The sequence below is a fragment of the Barbus barbus genome (genome assembly GCF_936440315.1).
Source record: "Barbus barbus genome assembly, chromosome: 28".
NCBI classification, from domain to species: Eukaryota; Metazoa; Chordata; class Actinopteri; order Cypriniformes; family Cyprinidae; genus Barbus; species Barbus barbus.
The window spans coordinates 7,218,163-7,241,229 of NC_136756.1; the positions used below are offsets into that span (position 1 = coordinate 7,218,163).

Genomic DNA, 23,067 nt, shown 5'->3' on the forward strand with positions numbered 1-23,067 from the left:
AGCTCCATCTTTCCAGAGGGGAAATCGCTTTCGGTCTGTTTGTATTTCACATGTTCCTTGCCCATAATATTCAGGTAAATATCTTCTCAGATATCCCTTATTTGCAATGCAATGTTTAAACAAATTAACGAAATTGGTTTTGTTGTGGCTTCTATTTGGATTATTATGCAGCGCTGGTTGCACTGTTAATATTACAGTCGGTGAGCTTTGGAGATTCTCTAAATAATTGCAGAGCAACTTCAGTTCAATTTCTTTCCTTTGAATTTGTTTGGTTATCTCACTTCGTTAAACGCAGACGCACACTTTACAATTGGGTAAAGGTCCATCAGTACCTGTCTGTGTCCCCTTATGCAGGACCGATGGGGACTCTCAGAGATCTTCAGTTCGCACTTCAGCTGAAGATTGAGGAGTTACGGCAGAGAGATGCTCTTATCGACGAGCTGGAGCTGGAGCTGGACGCTAAAGATGATCTGATCCGCCGCCTGCAGGGGGAACTCGACCGTCTGCGGCTCTCCGCTCCTGGCGCCTCAGCAGCTGGTACAGAAAGCGCTTTATTCTATTTGTCAGAAATACATTTAGACTAGTATTTTTTTCTCCCCTTTTAAAATGTGATTTTAAAGGAGCGTTTACTTTTACACAATGGACTTAAATTCCACTAGGCTAACATGGAAGAAGCATAAACAAAGCAAAATTTGAACAAAAATAACTACGTCTGATTTAAAATGATAAAAAACATTCATTACTATCACTTATTATTCATACACAGTAGCCTATCACAACTAAATGTCAAACTGTGACAACTGAATGATTAACAACATTTGTTACAGACTTGCTTTCCGCTCACTGATATATACATTAGGCTATATTATCCATATTATAGATTAGTATTTCCTCCATTTTGCAAATCAGCAACTTGTGTGTCATCTAAAATGAGAGTTTCACACTTAAATAAGACTTTGCATGCTCGTTCACGTGTTTGGAACACTTAATTACACTTGTTACATGTAATTGCAGTAAATTATGCATCCAAAAGTAAATTTTCAGTTATCTGTGAAAGAGTCAAATGTGGACAAGCTCAAAACATTTTACACCTGTATTTACTGTCGTCCACTTGTGGACAGAAACACCAACAAAATCTCATTTCCAAGTGTAAACACGGCCTCAGTTGGCATTTTTGCATTGGTGGATGCTGCATCACTTTGCATTTGCGTATAGTTGAGCTCAACTTTAGCCCCTCCACACTATCGTTGACTTTTCTGATACATATCGATGTAATGACCATTAGACGTTCCTACACTGTAAAACACGTATACATTCTGAAACGCCTATTCTTAAAGATGCTTAAAGACAGTCCGATACTAAAACAGAGCAAACCATTACAGAATAAAAAGATCTATACTCAATCATGCATGCATTTAGTGCTACATTTTTAATTATGCAAATTATAGCTCTTACACTATAGTTACAATTATCTTATTATTCTTTGGCACTGTGGCCATCTGTCTCCTCTGAGTGTTCAAACACTGAGCTGCGTGGGTCCACACACATGCGCACATATTTAAATCTTGAGTTTCAAATAAATACAATTCTAAATGTTCAGAAACACATTAGTGCAATCATAATAATCTATGACAAAGCAAATCTGACTTTATTTTTATATGCATTATGCATCAGCAATCTGTGCAGAGTTCAGAGATAACAACCCAGTCTTTTTTAATCTTATAAAAACGTTGTATTATTCATTTTTACACACATTTCATTTGCATTTAGGTCAACAACGTGCTTCTTCCCTGAGAGTGAGGAGAAAAGCGTTGCTAACAGAACCAGTTACCTTGGAGCCGAAACTAGTCTTACAAAACCCACCAATCAGCCACAGCAAGAGTCAAGAGTAAGAACCTGCCTAAAATCTCAACTCATTTCCTTGTTGCCTATACTGCTACATTTCCCCAGTGTAACTCTTTATCTGTCTTTATTTCTTTCAGGTCACAGCGGCTGATAGAATCGGCTCTGGCAGAAAATGAGTGTATGAAATATCTAGACAGGGATCAGATGCGGTGTTTGGCGGATTCTGCCTATCCCCTGACGCTCAAACAGGGTGTGAGTGTTGTCCAGGAAGGGGATAATGGGACCCAGGCATATATAGTTGAAGGTGAGGAAGAGCGGGAGAATGAAAGAGATACTTCTCAGAATGGAACAAGCTGTCTTTGGACTCATACTGCATGTTGATCTGTGAGCATGTCTGAACATTCACAGATCCCAGTGCTTACATGAGTATTTTATAACCCATTGCTCAAAAGTCACTCATTATTAGCCTAGGTCCAGTTATGCCTCCAGGCATATTGTGAATAATTAATTTCTGTGGCTCTTTAATACTATCTCTGGTTTGCAGTGAGATGTGCTTATGTTTTGGTACTGTTTGTCTTTTGCTTCTAGTTACCCTTCAGCTCTTTACATTCAGTTTACATATAAATCACAATCATCATGGCCGCATCTGACTATTAGTGGAGTTATATCCCTTTAATCCAATAATATAATATAATTTTGCTACTGCTTTTAAGACTTCTATGTAAACATCCTCTTTGCATTTGAAATGAATAACAGCATTTGGTGGGTTTGGTTTTAGCTCAAACATACTTTCTGCCTCCCTGATGATTAATAATAGCTTCTCTGCAAAAGCTGTTATATGTGACACAATAATTTGTGATAAAATATAAAATCAGAGTCAAATTTAAATAAATTGCAGATCCAGACACTCTTTATTTATTAGAGGGAGTTCAAAAGCTTGGGGTCAGTAAGATTTATTTATTTATTTATTTATTTACATTGAAAGACATTCATACTTTTATCCAGCAGTGATCAAAACAGACAAAAAAAATTATGTTTTTTTATATATATTTCAAATAAATGTTGTTGTTTTTAACTTTCAACGAATACTGAAACAATGTATATCATGGTTTCCTCAAAATATGAAGCAGCACAACTGTTTTCAACATCAATAATAATAAGAAATGTTTCAATTATATTTTTCATTATCCATATATGTTAGTCGACCTTTACAAAAATTGCTGAATCAAGAACAAGCAGCAAAGAGGTCACTTCACACAGAATTCTGAAAGATACAGTAGCCAAAAAACAAAAACAAACAAACAAAACACACACACACACATTCTGTTTAATCCTTTAAAAAGAAGGTGCAAAATAGTCATAAAAATGTTGTTGGTGCCAGAAATATTGACTAACATTACAAGTGTACTTTAGACACTTGTTCAATCTGTCCCTGTCTCTAACTGAGGCACATTAATTAGTATGCACCTTCCATAGTGTTTGCAGGACCAGGCAGGTAGCAGGAGAAGTGTGAGACTGACCTGCTTCTGGAAAGACAGAAAGAAAACATTCCTGCTGGTTATGTGGGGCGAAATTAGTTTTAAAATGTCAGTGCATGTCTAAACACCCATGTTGCAAGTGAAATAAAAGGATAGAGAGGAGCAGGAGTGAAATCTATTACCATCCATTAAAGTGTTCATCAATACCTGTCCGTGAGCTGTGCTAATTCCAGCAGTGATTTGTTAAAGGAGGCCAGTATTTGTCCTGATGTGCTAGATTGTTTGGGCTCTGAGCATCTCCGTGCCTAATCTGCGACGGGTCAGATCATCTGTCTATGTGACAGTCACGCTGCCGCTCAACACCTGTCATTCTCACCAACCTTGAGGGCTGTAGATGACGTGTGTGTGTGTGTGTGTCTGTGTCTGTGTGTTAACAGAGGGAAAACTGGAGGCATCCAGGGCTGGCCAGAGGCTGCACATCATTGAGCCGGGGATGATGTTTGAAGAACTGGCCCTCATTCATAACCACACCTGCTTCACTACTGTCACAGGTATTGACATACATGTGTGCATCCACACACACACACACACACTTGCTCATCTTATGCCTTATCAAACGTCAGCTAAAGAGAAACACACAAGAGGAAAACTGTATTGCTCAGAGCTCACTCTTTTATAGCTTAGAGGGCTTAATGGAATCTTTTACTTTTATTTACTGTAACTATAAATTGTGTTTCGCTGAAACCTCATTAAAGGGGTCATATGATGCCATTTTTAAAGATCATTATTTTGTGTATTTGGTGTAACAGAATATGCTGACATGTTCCCCTCACACACACACACACACACACACACGACGCGTTACGCGCAAAACTTCGCATTTGAACAGTCAATAACAAATACTTGAACTAATAACAAAACATACTTACAGTCGCTGATTCAGAAGCACCAGATTGTCATAGCAAAGTCAGAATTGACCCTTTTTTGTTTTTTTTTAGAAATAGCCTTCGGGCATTGCCAGCCTTGTACTCTACTAGGTTCACGAAACTGTTGTCCATATAATGCGTTGCACAAATTCGAACATTTGGGTTGTGCTGTTCTGTTGTAAACAAATCTTAACCAATGATTCCTAAATGCATCTACGTTTGGAAGGCCAAACAAAGCGCTTTTGCTTTTGCCTAGAAACACACAGCGTCTCCCTGACACGGATGCATCAACATTAACTGCGGTTACTGAAACCACGCCGCCTTTCTTTGCGTGAACATTTAGGCGGCATTACGCAAATATTTCCACACCGTGACGTAGACATGTGGGGGCGTGTTTGAATGCTATTAGTAAATTTGCTATTACTACCAACAAAGTCACAATTTTTGTTTGTTTTGTACTTAAGTGTATTTTGAATGTACCGAGCTGATAGTATAGATAGTATAGATCTGATAATTTGGTTTTGGAAGAATGTTTGAAAGCATACCTGCAGACTTTGGTGTCTTGGCAAATCTGAGCACAGTTTGAGACACTGCGATCTCTTTGAAAACTCTAAATAAGATGTGAGATCACTGAGGTCTTGGTCTTTTTCTCAGAAGAAGGAGAGCTTAAAAAGTCTCTATTTGCTGTGCATTTATTCCTGTTGTTAGTATTCTTGTTGCTGAGATAGTAAATCTCATTGAAAATTATTATTTTGCCACTCACAACTACGATGTTCACAAAATGAGTGTAGTAGGATATTTGACGTTTTTTTCCAGTTTAATCCCACTTGGGATGCTCTGAGCGTGTCTGGGTAATCAGAGTATGCCCACCATCACCAGTCTGAAACTGTTCTGAGAGATCAATGGAATATAATATCAAAGGAATCAGGAAAATCCACATATAACACAAATCCACAGCCCACAACACGCCACACTAGAGTCCACAAAACATGCTGCATATTGAATGGACAGATCTACAAAACCCATTTGGTTGTGATTTTGAAATCTCTTTATGTGTTAGTTTTTTATCTTTTATGTTGGTCCTTCTGATCTTACAACACTAGATGTATTTTGAGAAAAGATGTCTTCTTTAGAAACATCTGTAGTTATCAATCGCTGCATCTGATGCTGTACACTAAAAATGTAATGTATATGTTAAAATAAATATAATTTAAAAAAATGCCTCCATTGAAATTAAAATTTAGCTGTATCCTAAAGAATCTAATTTCTACCTCAGAATAAAACTAGGTAACTGTAAGAAATAACATTACATTGCAAAACACAAAGTCGCAATTTGTATAAATAAAGTTGCAATTGTGAAATATAAAGTTATAAATATGAAAGTCGTAATTTATGAGATATACAGTACAGTTGCACTTGTGAAATATACAGTTACATTGCAAAACACAATGCTGCAACTGTGAAATATAAAGTGACATTACAAGGTATAAAGTTGCAATTACTATAAAGTCGCAACTGTGAAACATACAGTTACATTGCAAAACACAATGCCATAATTGGAAAAAATAAAGGGACACCGTGAGTCATAAAGTCTCATTCATTACTACAAATAAAGTTGGGAATTGTGAAATAAAGTTTCAAGATTTAAAGCCTTTGTTGTCATATGCACATTTCCCTGTACAATGAAATTCTTACTCTATTTTCCACTGAATGCTGTTACAAGAAAAAAGTTACAGTGCAATGTGAACCACAAAATTGTAATTGTGATATATAAAGTTGCAATTGGAAAGTATAGCTACACTGTAAAACACAAAGTAGCAAAAATGTAAGATATTAAATGACAATGTGAGACTTTGCAAGAAGTTGCAATTACTACAAATAAAGTCGCAATTGAATAATATACAGTTACTGAACATTGCAAAATGCAAAGTTGAAAATGCACGATATTAAGTTGCAACTGGGAAATATACAGTTAATTTGCAAAACACAGTGCCGCAATCGTAAAATGTAAAGGAAAATTGTGAGATATAAAGTTGCAATTATTTGTACAAAAGAATTTTCAGTGTGAAACACAGTCGTAATTGTGAGATATAAAGCTACAATTGGGAAATATACAGTTACATTATAAATGACAAAGTCACAAATGTGAGATATAAAATCACACTACGAGAAAAAAAGTCGCAAGTACTACAAATAAAGTTATAATTGTGACATATACAGTTACAGAACATTGCAAAATACAAAGTCGCAAATGTGAGATGACACTGCGAGACATAAAATTGAAATTACTACAAATAAAGTAACAATTGTGAAATATAAAGTTGCAATTGTAAAAAGTCGTAATTACGAGATATAAAGTTGCAATTATGAAATATACAGTTAGATTGCAAAACACAATGCAACAATTGTGATATATAAAGTGGCATTACGAGATTTACAGTTACTACAAATAAAGTTGCAATTGTCAAATATAAAGTTACAATGCGAAACACAGTCAGAATTGTGAGGTATAAAGTCACAGTTATGATTACAGTGCATGTGAAGCAATGCTGAAGTTGTAAGATATAAAGTGACATTGTGAGATACAAAGTCACAATTATTACTACAAATGAAGTTGCAATAGTAGTTACAGTGTTATAGTTATAGTTAGTTATAGTTACAGTGTGAAACAAAGTTGTAATTGTGAGATACAGTTGCAATATACAGTTACATTGCAAAAATGACATTGTGAGTTATAGTCACAATTACTACAAATAAAGTTGCAATTGTGAAAAAGAAAATATCATTGCGAGACAAAAATCACAATTATATATAGTTACAATCATATAAAGTCCCAATTACTAGAAATGGAAGTCGCAATTGCAAAATATATAGTTGCACTGCAAAAGACAGTCGCAATTGTGGGAATCACATAGTAAGATATGACGTCATATTGCAAGATGTATTGTCACAATTGTGAGAAATAAAGTCCCAATTATGAAAAACAAATCAAAATGCAAGGTATAAGTAGTCATGTAATTGTGAGATTATTTTTTTAAATGAACATGCTAAACATGTTAATTGCATGTAAACACGTGGGTTTCTGTAAAGAAAATATTTCTTTTATATGTCTTTTTTCCAGCCCTAAAGAGCATATCTTTGTCAGATAGATGAATTAACGTTCATTTCTGAGGTCTATCCCCTATAGCATGCTTTGATTTATGACTCACTCAACACCTTTTCTCTCGCTTATTTCACATCCTCTCTTGAGTCCAGCCTGAGCCACAGGGGCATCAGCTTGACCTATTCATTTTAATAGAGGCAAGACATAGAATGAAAAAAAGCAAGGAATAAAGTCTGAAAGAAAGCAAATAGGCTAAAAAAGATGAATTGAAAGTGAATGGAGAATCTAATCAAGTTGGATCATTTTCCAGATGTTTCGTTTCTTCTACAGGGAATGTCTGCCTTGATTGTTTTCATCTTTCAGTCGATGTCCTTTTCCACTTTCGCAGTTCTCTTTTATTTTATCCCTCTCAGCCTCTCTTTCAGACCGTTTCTTCCCTTTATTTCAAGCCTCTGATCAAGCTTTCCCCAACTCTTTTCTTCAGCTTTGTTCAGGTCTTGTGCTTGGTGACAGTTTGAAATTGCTTTCTTTTTTCACTTTGCTCCTCTTTTTTATCGCTCTGTTTCTTTTCTTATCCTTACTCTCTAACCTGATCGCCTCTATATGTCTAAGTAAAAGATAAAATTTCCTCATTTGCTTGTAGATCTCAGATTCTGTGACTTGCATTTTAAAATATGTGCTTTTTGACCTTAATTATATTCATGGAAAGGCAATATTACAGTTGCATTAAAGTCATACTTAAACAAGTAAACCTGTCATTGCATTAAAAAAGCTAAAAATCAACCAGTTAACAAATATATGTGACCTTGCCTCTGAAGACCTAGCTAAAGTCTTTTTTTTGTGTGTGATTTAATGTTTTATACCTAACCCTATATTCTGTGAAACTGTAACCTTGATATCTTTAATATTGACTGAGTAAGACCATGTCATAGATTAAAATTAATGGTTGAAATACAATTTTGAAATATATACTCTATATTTATATACACTCACCTAAAGGATTATTAGGAACACCTGTTCAATTTCTCATTAATGCAATTATCTAATCAACCAATCACATGGTAGTTGCTTCAATGCATTTAGGGGTGTGGTCCTGGTCAAGACAATCTCCTGAACTCCAAACTGAATGTCAGAATGGGAAAGAAAGGTGATTTAATCAATTTTGAGCGTGGCATGGTTGTTGGTGCCAGACGGGCCGGTCTGAGTATTTCACAATCTGCTCAGTTACTGGGATTTTCACGCACAACCATTTCTAGGGTTTACAAAGAATGGTGTGAAAAGGGAAAAACATCCCGTATGCGGCAGTCCTGTGGGCGAAAATGCCTTGTTGATGCTAGAGGTCAGAGGAGAATGGGCCGACTGATTCAAGCTGATAGAAGAGCAACTTTGACTGAAATAACCACTCTTTACAACCGAGGTATGCAGCAAAGCATTTGTGAAGCCACAACACGCACAACCTTGAGGCGGATGGGCTACAACAGCAGAAGACCCCACCGGGTACCACTCATCTCCACTACAAATAGGAAAAAGAGGCTACAATTTGCACGAGTTCACCAAAATTGGACGGTTGAAGACTGGAAAAATGTTGCCTGGTCTGATGAGTCTCGATTTCTGTTGAGACATTCAGATGGTAGAGTCAGAATTTGGCGTAAACAGAATGAGAACATGGATCCATCATGCCTTGTTACCACTGTGCAGGCTGCTGGTGGTGGTGTAATGGTGTGGGAGATGTTTTCTTGGCACACTTTAGGCCCCTTAGTGCCAATTGGGCATCGTTTAAATGCCACGGCCAACCTGAGCATTGTTTCTGACCATGTCCATCCCTTTATGACCACCATGTACCCATCCTCTGATGGCTACTTCCAGCAGGATAATGCACCATGTCACAAAGCTCGAATCATTTCAAATTGGTTTCTTGAACATGACAATGAGTTCACTGTACTAAAATGGCCCCCACAGTCACCAGATCTCAACCCAATAGAGCATCTTTGGGATGTGGTGGAACGGGAGCTTCGTGCCCTGGATGTGCATCCCACAAATCTCCATCAACTGCAAGATGCTATCCTATCAATATGGGCCAACATTTCTAAAGAATGCTTTCAGCACCTTGTTGAATCAATGCCACGTAGAATTAAGGCAGTTCTGAAGGCGAAAGGGGGTCAAACACAGTATTAGTATGGTGTTCCTAATAATCCTTTAGGTGAGTGTATACTGTATGTGATAAGGGTACAGTGAACCAGTGTTGCCAGGGTCGCGGTTTCCCTGCACAGTTGAGCTATTCTGAAAATACAGTCGCGGGAAAAATTACAGAGCCGTGGGTTGCGTTTTTTAGGCCTACTTTTATAATGTACCGCGGCCGCACAAAGTGTAGCCTATATACACATGTGATCACAAAAGGAAGTTATTACAAACACTCAATGGTGGTTTAACCCATAAGAACCCACGGTGACGCGGGTATCACAAACAATGGTGATTATCTGGAAAGGTCTTTTTAAAGCATTATCCCACACTTTCAACTCAGGAAGTCCCTAAGCAACATATAACGAACACCCAGGTTCAGTCATGTGACAATGTGTTCATTTTTTGTTGCCATGGCTACATTTCCAAAATGGTGTTCTGTCTGGTTAGCACATGTTGCAGTGTCAGCAATTTTTAAAACGCTTGTTTTTGTTACTAAAAGTATGTTTCAACCCATGCAACAATTCTAATATTTTACCTCTTAACCTGAATTTAACACATTTCTTGAACAAATTGATATAAAACAAGTTACAAAGATATTGTGGTGACATATATGTCATATCGGACTATTAACCTTATAAAAGTAGGTGGAATTTTGATGTGACATATTTGTCACATTAAAGGGATAGTTCACGCAAAAATGAAAAATTGATGTTTATCTGCTTACCCCCAGGGCATCCAAGATGTAGGTGACTTTGTTTCTTCAGTAGAACACAAACGAAGATTTTTAACTCAAACCGTTGCAGTCTGTCAGTCATTAAATATCAGTCAATGGTACTCCCGGCTTTGAGAGAAAATAAAACATACACAGACAAAACCAAATTAAACCCTGCGGCTCGTTACGATACATTGAGGTCTAAAGACACAAAATGATCAGTCTGTGCAAGAAACTGAACAGTATTTATATATTTTTTAACCTCTGATCCGCCACACAGATATCGTCAGGAGCCACAGGGTTTAATTTGGTTTTGTCTGTGTATGTTTTATTTTCTCTCAAAGCCGGGAGTACCATTGACTGATATTTTATTACTGACAGACTGCAACGGTTTGAGTTAAAAATCTTCGTTTGTGTTCTACTGAAGAAACAAAGTCACCTACATCTTGGATGCCCTTGCGGTAAGCAGATAAATATCAAATTTAAATTTTTGGGTGAACTATCCCTTTAAGAAAAATGGTAATGAGCTGCTCAATTAATTTAGCTGATTCAGCTATTTTAGTGTTATATATTTTCTGCTGCTCATTTCAAACCATATTTGAACAAATCTACATGCACGTTTAACATGTTGATCTCCAATGTGAGATAGTTGTTTATTTTTATTCAGTTCGCACATTTTCGAGTTGTGAAAAAAAAATCGAAAAATGTATTTCTGGTTAAACCAAAAGGTAGAATTTTGATATGTTATAAATAGTTGTTGTAAAACTTAATGGTCACTGTTATGTGGTTTTGAAATATGTTGTGGCAAAGCAAATAAAATACAAAAACTGTATTACTTCTGAAAATGGGTTTTGTTTTATCTTCCCAGAAAAGTAATCATTTCGATATATGCTGTGGAAAAGCAAATAAACAGAAAAAAAAGAGTTATTTAGCAAAATGTGTTTTTTTTTTTTCAATTTAGAAATAAACGCCCAATGTGACATATACTGTATGTAACATGAAAAATGTATCATAAACGCCCAATGTGACATATATGTAACATTACAGATCTTTCACAAGGAGAGGTTGTATTTCAAAAACAACTGCAGAAACATGTTATAAGTGGTCCATTTGGTTTGTTTTATATGCCCCATAATTTTCCTATAAGGAGAAATTGGTCCGGGTTCTTATGGGTTAAAGTGAGTTCTGAGTAAAAGTGTACTATTAATCTCATAAATTGTCTTATGTAGCATGATGCTAATGTTAGCTCTAATGCAGGTCCAATTCTTCTTCATAATGCATTTTATCATAATACTTCATGTAAGGTCGCAAGAAAATGTTTTGTTGCATTTATTTAGAAATACTTTTGATAATAGTTGGGTAAATGTATACTGGGATTGAACCGATGTGGCTTGGTAAACGTTTTATTGCTAGCATAAAGGCTGATAACGGCTGAATAAAAACAAAAGAATAAGTCTCATACCTGGCGGAGATGTGAATGGTTATGTTTCCTTAAATTAGTTTGTCATACATTCCTTTATTTAACACATTTACAGGTAAATTCTAGTATTTAAAATTTGCGATTAATCGTGATTAATCACAGTCCATGACTGTGATTAACACAATTATTTTTTATTTTTTTTACATTTTATATATACACACACACACACACACACATATGCACATATATACTGTATATATATATATATATATATACCAGAATACTACTCCGCGCACCTCCCCTGACATACTCTCACGCAGCACACAATGAAGTAGACCGACTCTGCTTGCATTCATTCACGTGATTGGTCGAGATGAGAGGTGATCCCGCATGGGTAGTGTGATTTACATAGTTTCTATATAATTTCTAATCATATATGGGATCATATAGCATAATCACCCAGACCCTAACGATTTTACTCTGAGTACCGGCAGCATGTCAGAAGTGCCAGTACACACAAAAAAGTGCAGGTACTCTAAAGACTAAAATATAGAAGTGCCTGTACTGCGTAACGATGTGTACCGACCCACTTCAAGCACTGCATATATATGTAGTACTCTCTTGACAGTGAATGAGAGAGACAGAGACAAGAGTTAGTGGTTGCCCAAGCGGCCCTCTTTTATTGTAAATATGTAAATAGAAATAAATATTTTTATGAGACAAACTCTATGCAGCAGGGTGGTCACATATACATATATATATATATATATCAGGAAGAAAAAAAAAAATTAATTCATGAATGATAAAAATATTTCTGTGCTAATGTTTTGAGAACATTATTAAAGACCAAATAACCTTGAATGAATATTCTATTAATGTTACTGGAAGAATGTCTGTTACTAAATTTAATAGAACCATGCCAATGTTCTGAGAATATTCCCTGTTAGCTGCGAAGCGTATTACATCAAGCGACATTTATTTTAATGAAAGAGAGGAAAAAATGTTTTGAATTATAAAATAACACACAGTATGTTGTTCAAAATGAAGACAAAAGATATTTGGACACTTTGTGCTTTTTAAATGTTCTTGGGACCTGCCTATACTGTAGTTAATTGGTTTAGCAACCAGATGAGCACTGCAACAATATTACAATATTAATATATAAATTATTATAATATGATACTATATTTCAGAGCGTTGCATTATTAGCAATATGTTTGAAACAATCTCCTTAAAACCCAGTGGACACATTAATGGCACCTTTACAGACTTTATCATAGACATTTCAATCATTTAGTTAAGCATGATTAAAATAATAATCAATACCCACTCGTCAAGCCTTTTTGGCTTGATCTGGCCTTGAAACTGTATTAATATAAAATATGCTAGCGTTAAAATCCCCACGTGTTGTGAGTGCTTTTTCTGCTTCTTACATTACAAAATTACGTTGTTATGCTTTTCTAAAATGCGGAAACCTTGAAAAGTTGATTAACAGTCAGGTCGAATTGAATACAAATGCTTGCGACAAGATGTCAGGAATCAAAACATGAGAAGACTACCATATTTCCCCATTAAACATTGTTAAACTGAATGTTTTCCTTTAATTAAAACCCAGTGGACAGATGTTTTACAGCACATGAGGCATGCCCTTCACTAAAAGATGAAAAAATCCATAAAAATATTTATTTATTTATCCAACTATGTGTGTGTGTTTGTGTCACTCTGCAATGCTTTCTAAAATTTAAATTGACCAAAAAAATTGCATCTCAGTGTCTGAGTCATATCTGTGTTTAGTCCAGTTCTGCATTTTTTTTTCTGTGTAATGATTCATCTCAAATTCTCGGCTATTCCGCTGAGGAAAGGACAGGAGATAAAAGAGAGAGGTATATAGCAGGGGAGAGCAGAGGAGACAGATTGCAGCATTTATCTTCCCTACGACAGCACAGTCAATTAATCGGTGTCATTACTAATGCAAGAGAGTCTTAGGAAGTGATCGAGAATGAGTTTGGGATGAACTCTATTTTCAGCTTTTCCCTATTTTTTTTAGAAAAATTGTAACTTGGTAGAAGCAGTTCACTATTCAGGAGGAGACTTTTTCAGTGTGTTTTAGAGTCACCTGAGGCAGAAATCCTGAAACACTAAGTACTTTTCTCAAATATACATACAATTCTCTTTTAATACACTTTAAAATGTAATTCATTCCTGTGATCAAAGCTGAATTTTCAGCATCATTACTCCAGTCTACACTCTTCAGTGTTACATGATCCTTCAGATATCATCCTAATATGCTGATTTATTATCGATGTTGGAAATAGTTGTGCTGCTTAATATTTTTTGGAACCTGCGATACTTTTTTTTCTGGATTCTTTGATGGATAAAAAGTTCAAAAGAACAGCATTTATTCAAAATAGAAATCTTTTCTGACAATATAATTCTTTCAAAAATAAAAACGTAAAAAAATAAATAAATAAATACTGACCCCAAACCTTTGAACAGTAGTGTTTATTTTCACAAAGGATTTCTATTTTGAGTATATGTTGTTCTTTTTAAATGTTTTATATAATATTATTGGTCTCACGGTAAAAACTGACCAGTGTTTTTATAAACATCGGTTAGTTTATGTAAGCTGTTATATAAACGTCAGAGGGGCCTTTGGACCTGATATAAGAAACAAACTAATTATTTTCATTGCCTGGCAACCCATATATTGCCCTGGAAATTTAATTTATCCCATGTTAGCTTAAATATATTAATGACAGTTTAGAGATCATGTTTGCTGGTGAACAGAATGGCAGATCAGCCTCAATCTATGTAAGTCTATGCTGTTTTTCACAGAGATCTCACACTTGCTTGTCTTATACAGTTCATACCGTCCATATCAATTTCTCTTTCTGTCTTTATAAGTCTATCCACCAATGCCGAACTGTCTCGCTCTCTCCTTTGATCTCTCTTCTTCACAGACATCAGGAAAAAATCACGTAATTGTGTTTCACCAAAACAAAGAGCCGTGAGTTCACAGACTGTTGGAAATCCAGTTCTTCTCAGACTCTGCTGTGTGTGTGTGTGTGTGTGTGTGTGCAGCTCTGGTGAACAGCAGGCTGTGGGTGATGGAGGGTCAGGTGTTTCAGAGGATCATGCAGAGGAACGGCCTCATCGCTATCACACAGTCTCTGCACTTCCTGCGCAGGTTAATGCCACCATTACCGTACTCATATAAGCCTTTATAAGACACACTTTTGTCCCTCACAGATTTGATAAATAAATGAGGAAATATATTTTTATGTATGCATATTCTTGCCTTCAGCTTAGGTATTATTTAAATAGTTTTTTTAATTAAATGTATTTATTTATTTGTTTGTTTGATTGATTTGAAAAATGTCACTGTTTATTTTTTAACTTTAAGTCAGGGCCACCATAGACCACCACAGACACAGGGAACGACCACATTGTTATTTTAGAACCATTTCAGTATTATTATAGATTTTTAAAAATATATATTTTGAATTAGTTTTTAGTTTTGCATTTTCAGTTTACTTTAAATTTAGATAAAGTTTTAATAAAATATGTCTATATCGTGAAAAGATATAAGATATCAATTTTCTTTCAGTTAATGTTTATTTTAATTGTGGTTAGAATTAAAATGTCCCCATAATTCAGATAAGTGCTCAACAGGTTTTTTGTTGTTGTTGTTTTTAGTGATCAACAGAGGTTTTTCATTGGCTGATTCATAAATATGCAATCCTAAATATGTGGTTATACCCCTGCAAATACACTAAATTGTTACAATAAAATGCTATTTATCAATTTTGTCCCCAAAGCATCACATTATTTTACTCTATCACATTAGATTTGACATTGATACATATAATAGATATAAACAGCCATAGATGCCGTTGTCAACCCTGTTACCTTTAAAATGTTTTGGGGTTTAATAATAGTATAGGTTGTAAAAAATGGCTTAAAACGGTCAACACATTATTCTTGAGATTTGTGCCATGAACATTATTTGATCACTATGATATTTTCCTCTTTAACAGAGCTGAAATATTGAGCTTGATGGATGTAGATTAAGTGTGAATCTTCTCTACAGAAACGTTCATCTCGTGACCTGAAATGTGATGAGAAATACTTTTGGAGGGCACTTTATATACATATATACAGTGTGTGTGTGTGTAAAGTGTGTTTTAACATATTTGCACTTTGCTAGTTTCTGAAAAACATTAATTTAGCACTGCAGCTCTGTAAGGGAGTCTAATGAGATTTACACTGATACACTGACTCTCGTTTGTCTGTGTCTGTTAGTGTGGCACTGCTCTGTGTGTTTCCAGAGGATGTTCTCGTGAAAGTGTCTGATTCACTGGAGGAGGTGTGTATGACTGAACATCATCATATTTCACTGCTGTTCCTGATCAGCATGTGATCAATAAACATAACTTGAACATAGTGCTGCTTAAAGCTTGATCAAAACCATTTGTTAGTGTGTTTGCAACAATTAAAGGAATAGTTCACACAAAAATGAAAATTCTGTCATTAATTTCTCACCCTCATGTCGTTCCAAACCTGTAAGAGCTCCGTTCAGCTTCAGAACACAAATTTAGATTTTTTTGATGCATTCCGAGAGCTCTCTGTCCCTCCCATAGACAGCAAAGATCCTTACACGATCAAAACAAAAATAACAACTTTATTTAACAATTCGTCTCCTCCGCGTCACCCTATAGCACCATTTTGGAGAGTATCCCATACGTAAACAATGCATGCAATGTATGTATGCGGATACATTGTTTACGTTGTTTGCGCTTTGATTTGAATGGAAACAGCGTATCCGCATACATACGTTGCATGCGTTGTTTACCGGTGTTGGGCAGAAGCGTCGCTACTAGTTTAACTACATTTCTCAGTAGCGTGGTGGTAGCGTCGCTGCTTTCTGAATCAAATAGCTTTTCAGTAGCTAAGCTCTTTTTTTGATCAAGTAGCGCAGTAGCGTCAACAAAAGCTAACGTCACATTATCCAAAGAAAGCATTCTGAAACTCGAGCTCAAATCGGAAATATAACTGCTACGGATCACTGATCCTGGATCAGTAAGTGACGCCACAGACACTAAAGCTCGTAAAGCCATTGGCTCTTGTCAAACCTCATTATTCCTCCCGCCTCTCTCGTCAATGAAGTGCGGCGTGCATTTTGGAGCATGTCAGCTTGTTTGCTGTCTGAAGGTAAATAAAGAACTGTTGATTGAATAAGTACAGCGGTTTCTTTACTCAAAAAAATGAGAGTTCCTTAGTCTAGCATTTGTTGTCAAGTCACAGCCAAATAGCTTGTGCGAAGTGCTAAATCTTTCATAATATGATACTTTGGCCAAATAACAGAAAAAAACCTGAACACCCACATAATGACAGAAAACTGGGGAAAACTGGACACGAGTCAGGAAAAAAAAAAAACTTTGCTGGTCAAAAGCTTTGTATTTGAACTTGATTTTGGTTAAATGTTTATTAATATAATGACACATGCAGCGTAGCCTATCTGTAGGCCTATACATCTATATGGGAACATTATACAATACGATTTCATTAATGTTAGCTAATGTATTATCTAACATGAGCATACAATGTATAAAATATATTCATTACAGTATTACATTAAAATACATTTATTACAGTATTTATTAATCTTTGTGGTGTTAGTTAATGGAAATACAGTCGTTCATTGGAAGTTCATAGTTCACAGTGCATTAACAAATGTTAACAAACAACTTTTGATTTTAGTAATGCATTAGTAAATGTTGAAATTAACATTAAGATAAATGCTGCAGAAGTATTGTTCATTCTTAGTTCATGTTAACTACACTAGTTAACTAATGTTAACTACTGAACCTTATTGTGAAGTTTTAGCATTTATATAAATGTATCTGTATACAATAAAGCCACAATACCAACTACCAATAGGAGGTTTCCGGCCAACAATAAAAATGTATTTAGCCTATGTCACAATTTGAGGTCAATCCCTGTATTTGATACTGATTATGTTGCCAAATTGGTTTGGAACAGTTGTTGAATAAACAGTTGAACTGAACATGCCTGTCTATCTGCTTGACTGACAGTTTTATTGATCACTGAGAGAGCATTGACTTAGTATGATGTTGGTTCAATAGAATTAGCTTGGATGTAGTAAACTACTTTTGCCATGTTGCTGTAGCTTAGCTTGCTACATTTCCCCGGGCTGTAGCTTTAGTGTAGTGAAGCTTCATTTAAAGAAGAGTAACTGTTAGCTTAGCTCACTTCATTTTCCAAGTAGCTTGCCCAACATTGTTGTTTACGTATATGATACTCGTGAAGTTGTTATTTTAGTTTTCTTTGCACACAAAAAGTGTTCTCGTAGCTTCGTAAAATTATGATTGAACCCCTGATGTCACATGGATTATTTTAATGATCTCCTTGGTGTTTCTGGACCTTGATCGTGTAAGGATGCTTGCTGTCTATGGGAGGGTCAGAGAGCTCTGAACGATGATGAACGAAGGTCTTATGGGTTTGGAACAAAATGAGGGCGAGAGATTAATGACAGAATTTAAATTTTTGGGTGAACTATCCCTTTCCTAATCAAAACTATATAAAAAAAAAATTCAGTAAATGTAATGTTTTTCTCTAATCATATATCATGTACATCTTTGTCGTAGTCTCACTACAGTGATGGTGATTATATCATGCGAAACGGAAATCCAGGAGACAAACTGTACATTCTGAGTCAAGGCCAGGTGAGAAAGACATCTATCTATCTATCTATCTATCTATCTATCTATCTATCTATCTATCTATCTATCTATCTATCTATCTATCTATCTATCTATCTATCTATCTATCTATCCGTCTATCCGTCTATCCGTCCGTCCGTCCGTCCGTTTAATAAAATATGTCTGTGTATACTGTGTGTGTGTGTGTATATATATATATATATATATATATATATATATATATATATTAGTGCTGTCAATCGATTAAAACATTTAATCGCGTTAATCACAGTACTGGACTGTGATTAATCACGATTAATCGCAAATTTAAAATACTAGGATTTACCTGTAAATGTGTTAAATAAAGGAATGCATGACAAACTAATTTAAGGAAACATAACCATTCACACCTCCGCAAAGTATGAGGCATAATCCTTATTATTCTTTTGTTTTAATTCAGCCGTTATCAGCCTTTATACTGACAATAAAACATTTACCAAGCCACATCGCTTCAATCCCAGTACATATTTACCCAACTATTATCAAAAGTATTTCAAAAATAAATACAACAAAACATTTTCTTGCGACCTTACATGAAGTATTATGATAAAATGCATTATGAAGAAGAATTGGACCTGCATTAGAGCTAACATTAGCATCATGCTCAGGGACGCCGCTACGGATTCTGGGCCCTCTGGACAGCATATTCACTTGGGCCCTCCCGCGGGGGGCTTTGGGGGGATGTCTAGGGTTGGTGTGGCTAGGATCTCAAATTTTGGCCCTAGCCTGGCCCGTGTCCGAGAGCTTGACAGAATCACCAGCCCGAGTCCATCCCGAGCCCGTCTTTGTTCCCCCTTCTCCCAAACCAGATTATACTGTTTTTTGCTATTAAAATAGTTCAGTTTTGTATGTAATGGCATAGTGCTTATATTTTGTTTCGTTTTTTTTATTAAGTTAATTTAGAAAAACATTTGGAGCATTTTTTGTTCGTTAAATACGTTTTTTTCTCCGACAGGGTGATCATAGCCATGTTTGATCAATTTAGCCTTCTCAAATCATCACGACTTGCCTAAAATAAAATCTATAGATATACTAAAACAGTTCAAGCATATAACAATGTTTAAACGTTAAACCTAGATAAATGTGCGCTGCATCAGTAGTTTGTGCGGAGAGTGGAAGCTAAAGCGCAGCACATGGAGGCAGCAGCGAAATCAATTGCATTTTTTTTCAATGGAAACAACTTACGCCGTAATTTTTGCTCATAAACGTAAGAGTAATACATCATCCGGAACTGTAAAGGGTCTACTTTTATTTGTGTGCACTCACAATATCAACAAAACCTTTTATAAAATATATAAAATCATTTTATAAAATTATTAAGTTTAAGAAAATGATTAAAAAAATATTAACGCGTTAAATTTTTTAGATTAATCACATGCGTTAACGCGTTAACTTTGACAGCCCTAATATATATATATATATATATATATATATATGTACACAATCAAACCAAAATGTATTCAGATGCCTTCAGCATTATCACAGTTTATTCACTATAGTTTAGAAAATGGTAATAAAATATTTCAAGAACTCAGAGTTAAACTGTCAGAACAAATTCATCTTGAGAATGTCAGATAACTTTGAAAGAAATGTATGTAATGAATTAGGTTGAACAGCTGTTAAATTTAAGTACACATAGGTCAACCAGTTATCAAGCAATGCTTCATTTTGTTCAGTCTGTGGTGTAAAAAGGTTGCATTATCAATTAAAGAAAAGCATGGTCAGGTCAAAGTGTCTCAATAACTTTTGGTCCCAAATTTTTATCAATTTTACTGGTAGTCCACTGTATGAAGAATTTTTGGATATAATATGTCACAGTTCACTTTATTTTGCTATCCTCACTTACATAAATTAACTATAGTGTCCTGTACATCCTGTCTGTAGGAAGTAGGAAATGAATATTCAAAGATATTGACTGCATAATAAATTATTTGTTGTATGAAAGATGATTGTAGTACAGTAATAGCATAACAGTATGCATACTTTTGTTCATAGGTGAAGATATTAGAGAAGCACTCGGCCAGTGACGAGAGTGTGATGGTGTCTGTCCTCACCAGAGGAGATTGTTTTGGAGAGAGAGGGTAAGATTCAACCCTCACCAGCAGGGGGCACCACTCTCCGAGATTTACCTCGCATTACCTATCCAACACAAGAACTACGACCGGTCATATTTATGTAGGACCAGAGAAACTCACAACAACCATGCATATTAACAAAAGAGGAGAATATATAATATCACTTATGTAATGTGTTGTAGGTTGTGCACCATTTTTCTAACTTGCCCACAAGCTCTAAATAAGAGAACTGCAAACATGTGCATGCTGAGTGCTTTGTGACTTCACTGAGGACCATTGAAATTCAAGTCAGAAGGCATCATGTAACATTAACATTTCAGACCTGTTCCTTTGCTCTCCAGAAACGACATGAGGTCAATGAGCGCTCTTGCCGCAGGCAATGTGGCATGTCTGGTCATAGATAGAGAGTAAGTGTGCACCGTGAGGGATAAACCGACATTCATGCTATGGAAACAGCAAAGTGGGCGAAAAAACATAACTAATTCAAACTAATGCTGTAAAGCTGACCTTGGCTATATTCCACCGTCTAAATCCAGGGTTTTCAAAAAAGTAACTGGAGGCTTGGACGATGCCAGAAAAAATCCTAGCAACAAGGCCAGATCGAAGTAAGACTTAAAAGTCTGTATATTTTACATTATTCACTGAAATAAATGAACCATAACCAGTGTGATGTTAATGAAGGTCATTGTGATCTCTATATAATAAACAGGGCAGATGAAGATGGGTCTGCGTTTGGTGAAACGTCTCTCAGCAGTTTTCAGGTGCTGTGTAATCTTGGAGAAGGACAGTATGGTCACACTCAGCTCGTGAGTTCTGTTCTATGTGTATTAGCCCTGCAGTTTATGCTTGTTTTGATTTAAATTCTACGTAATTATAATTCAGCCAAAGTTTTTTGTCATTAGGTCCATTTGAAGAGCGACTCCAACTGTAAGTTTGCATTGAAGACCATTAGAAAACAGGCGATACAGAGCCCAGGCCAAAGAGAGAGGATACTTGCAGAGAAACACATCCTGATGGATCTCCAAAGTCCATTTATAGTAAGGTCAGAACATACACTAGGGCAGGGGTGTCCAATTCTCTTCTCAAGTTTCTAGTGAGTCTGAAGACCTTGATTTACTTTTGTAAAAAAGATAGCATATGCTGGATAGGGAAGTATGGCAGCTGGTTTGAGTTGGTTTAAGCTGGTTCTTAATTGGTCCTGAGCAGAAGCTAACCAGCTTAGGACCAGCACATGAACAGTTTAAACCAGCTCATAAACCAGCTTAAACCAGCTCGAACAGGTTACAATGCTTCCAAACATACCTAACCAGTATATGCTGTTTTTTTCAACAGGGTTGGCTGCTTCAGGTGTGTAATTGGGGTTGTAGCTAAACTCTGCAGTTTTTTCTGTCTGATAGATTTTTTTTTTAATGGCATTTGTTGAAGGACATAAGTTGGCATAAAACTGAAAACAAATGACAGTCGTAAGACAAATGTTTGTATACTGATTGAAAGAAAAAAAAACGTTAATATCAAAAATAAATAACAGGATGTTATTCCCAAAATACGGATATTGCCCTTTCATATCAGCCTGTCAATTAATTGCCAATGAAATACATTTTTTTAACGTGTCAATAGCAATGTTGAGTTTTGCTCTAAATTTCAAAGTTTTATATTTTTGGTCAGGTTGCATTGTACGTATAAAGATGCTCGGTGCCTGTATATGCTGATGGAGGCTTGTGAAGGTGGAGATCTGTGGAATTTACTGAGAGAGAGGTACATACAGTCTCAGTATCTCTTCGTACACACTGAAAAAATTTCAGAAATAAAACATGACTCGATGCGACAGTGAACATCATCTCTTTGAACTGTACTAAAGTGACAATGGCTGACTAATGTGGTTTGCTTTTTCAGGGGGTCACTGGAAGAAGACACAGTTCACTTCTATGCAGCGTGTGTGCTGGAAGCTCTTAGTGTACTACACACCAAAGACATTGTTCACAGAGACCTGAAACCTGAAAATGTGCTCCTGGACCAGCGAGGATACGCTAAACTGGTGCTGAATAGATACAAATTCAAACCAGATGGCAGCCTGTAACCACTTGATTGTGATGATTCATATTGGGTACTGTTATAACACTTCAGCTGTGTGTCTCTCTCTCTCTCTCTCTCTAACAGACAGGGTTTGGTTGTGCTAAGAAGCTGGGCTCTTTGCACAGAGCCTGGTCTTTCTGTGGATCTGTGGGTTATCAGCCTCCAGAGGTCATTCTGCATCAAGGTCACGGTCTGTCCGCAGATCTCTGGGCTCTAGGGATGTTGCTGTATGAATTACTCAATGGCAGGTGAGGGTTTATTTTTCCTACATCTTGTATCAATTCTCTTGTGATTTTGCAAAAGCAGTACTTTCTATAGGCTCTTACAGTGTGTTACAGTAGGCTTATAAGCATCAAGTAATATTCTGGCTTATTTTCAAATAAAAGGAACAAAAAAGAGCTTGCACACTGGGTTATTTAAAGGAACTTTTCTTACACATAGTAATGGTCAAATCATCTGTAGCATGCTTGTT

At 36.0% G+C, this 23,067-nt stretch overlaps 1 protein-coding gene across 1 annotated transcript in view; it reads left to right on the top strand.

Annotated features, from left to right (window-relative positions):
* Positions 1-359: 359 nt before the first annotated feature.
* Positions 360-23,067, top strand: part of prkg1l (protein kinase cGMP-dependent 1, like) — a gene marked incomplete at both ends in the record, with an annotated part of 27,534 nt that continues 4,826 nt past the window's right edge. The window contains 15 exons of the mRNA XM_079382336.1: positions 360-537; positions 1,771-1,888; positions 1,983-2,149; positions 3,761-3,874; positions 14,747-14,852; positions 15,968-16,031; positions 18,334-18,411; positions 20,443-20,528; positions 20,864-20,929; positions 21,059-21,127; positions 21,232-21,328; positions 21,425-21,564; positions 22,188-22,277; positions 22,416-22,557; positions 22,680-22,843. Of these exons, the coding sequence (XP_079238462.1) occupies positions 360-537; positions 1,771-1,888; positions 1,983-2,149; positions 3,761-3,874; positions 14,747-14,852; positions 15,968-16,031; positions 18,334-18,411; positions 20,443-20,528; positions 20,864-20,929; positions 21,059-21,127; positions 21,232-21,328; positions 21,425-21,564; positions 22,188-22,277; positions 22,416-22,557; positions 22,680-22,843 (1,679 nt within the window). The remainder of the gene's footprint in view (positions 538-1,770; positions 1,889-1,982; positions 2,150-3,760; positions 3,875-14,746; positions 14,853-15,967; positions 16,032-18,333; positions 18,412-20,442; positions 20,529-20,863; positions 20,930-21,058; positions 21,128-21,231; positions 21,329-21,424; positions 21,565-22,187; positions 22,278-22,415; positions 22,558-22,679; positions 22,844-23,067) is intronic.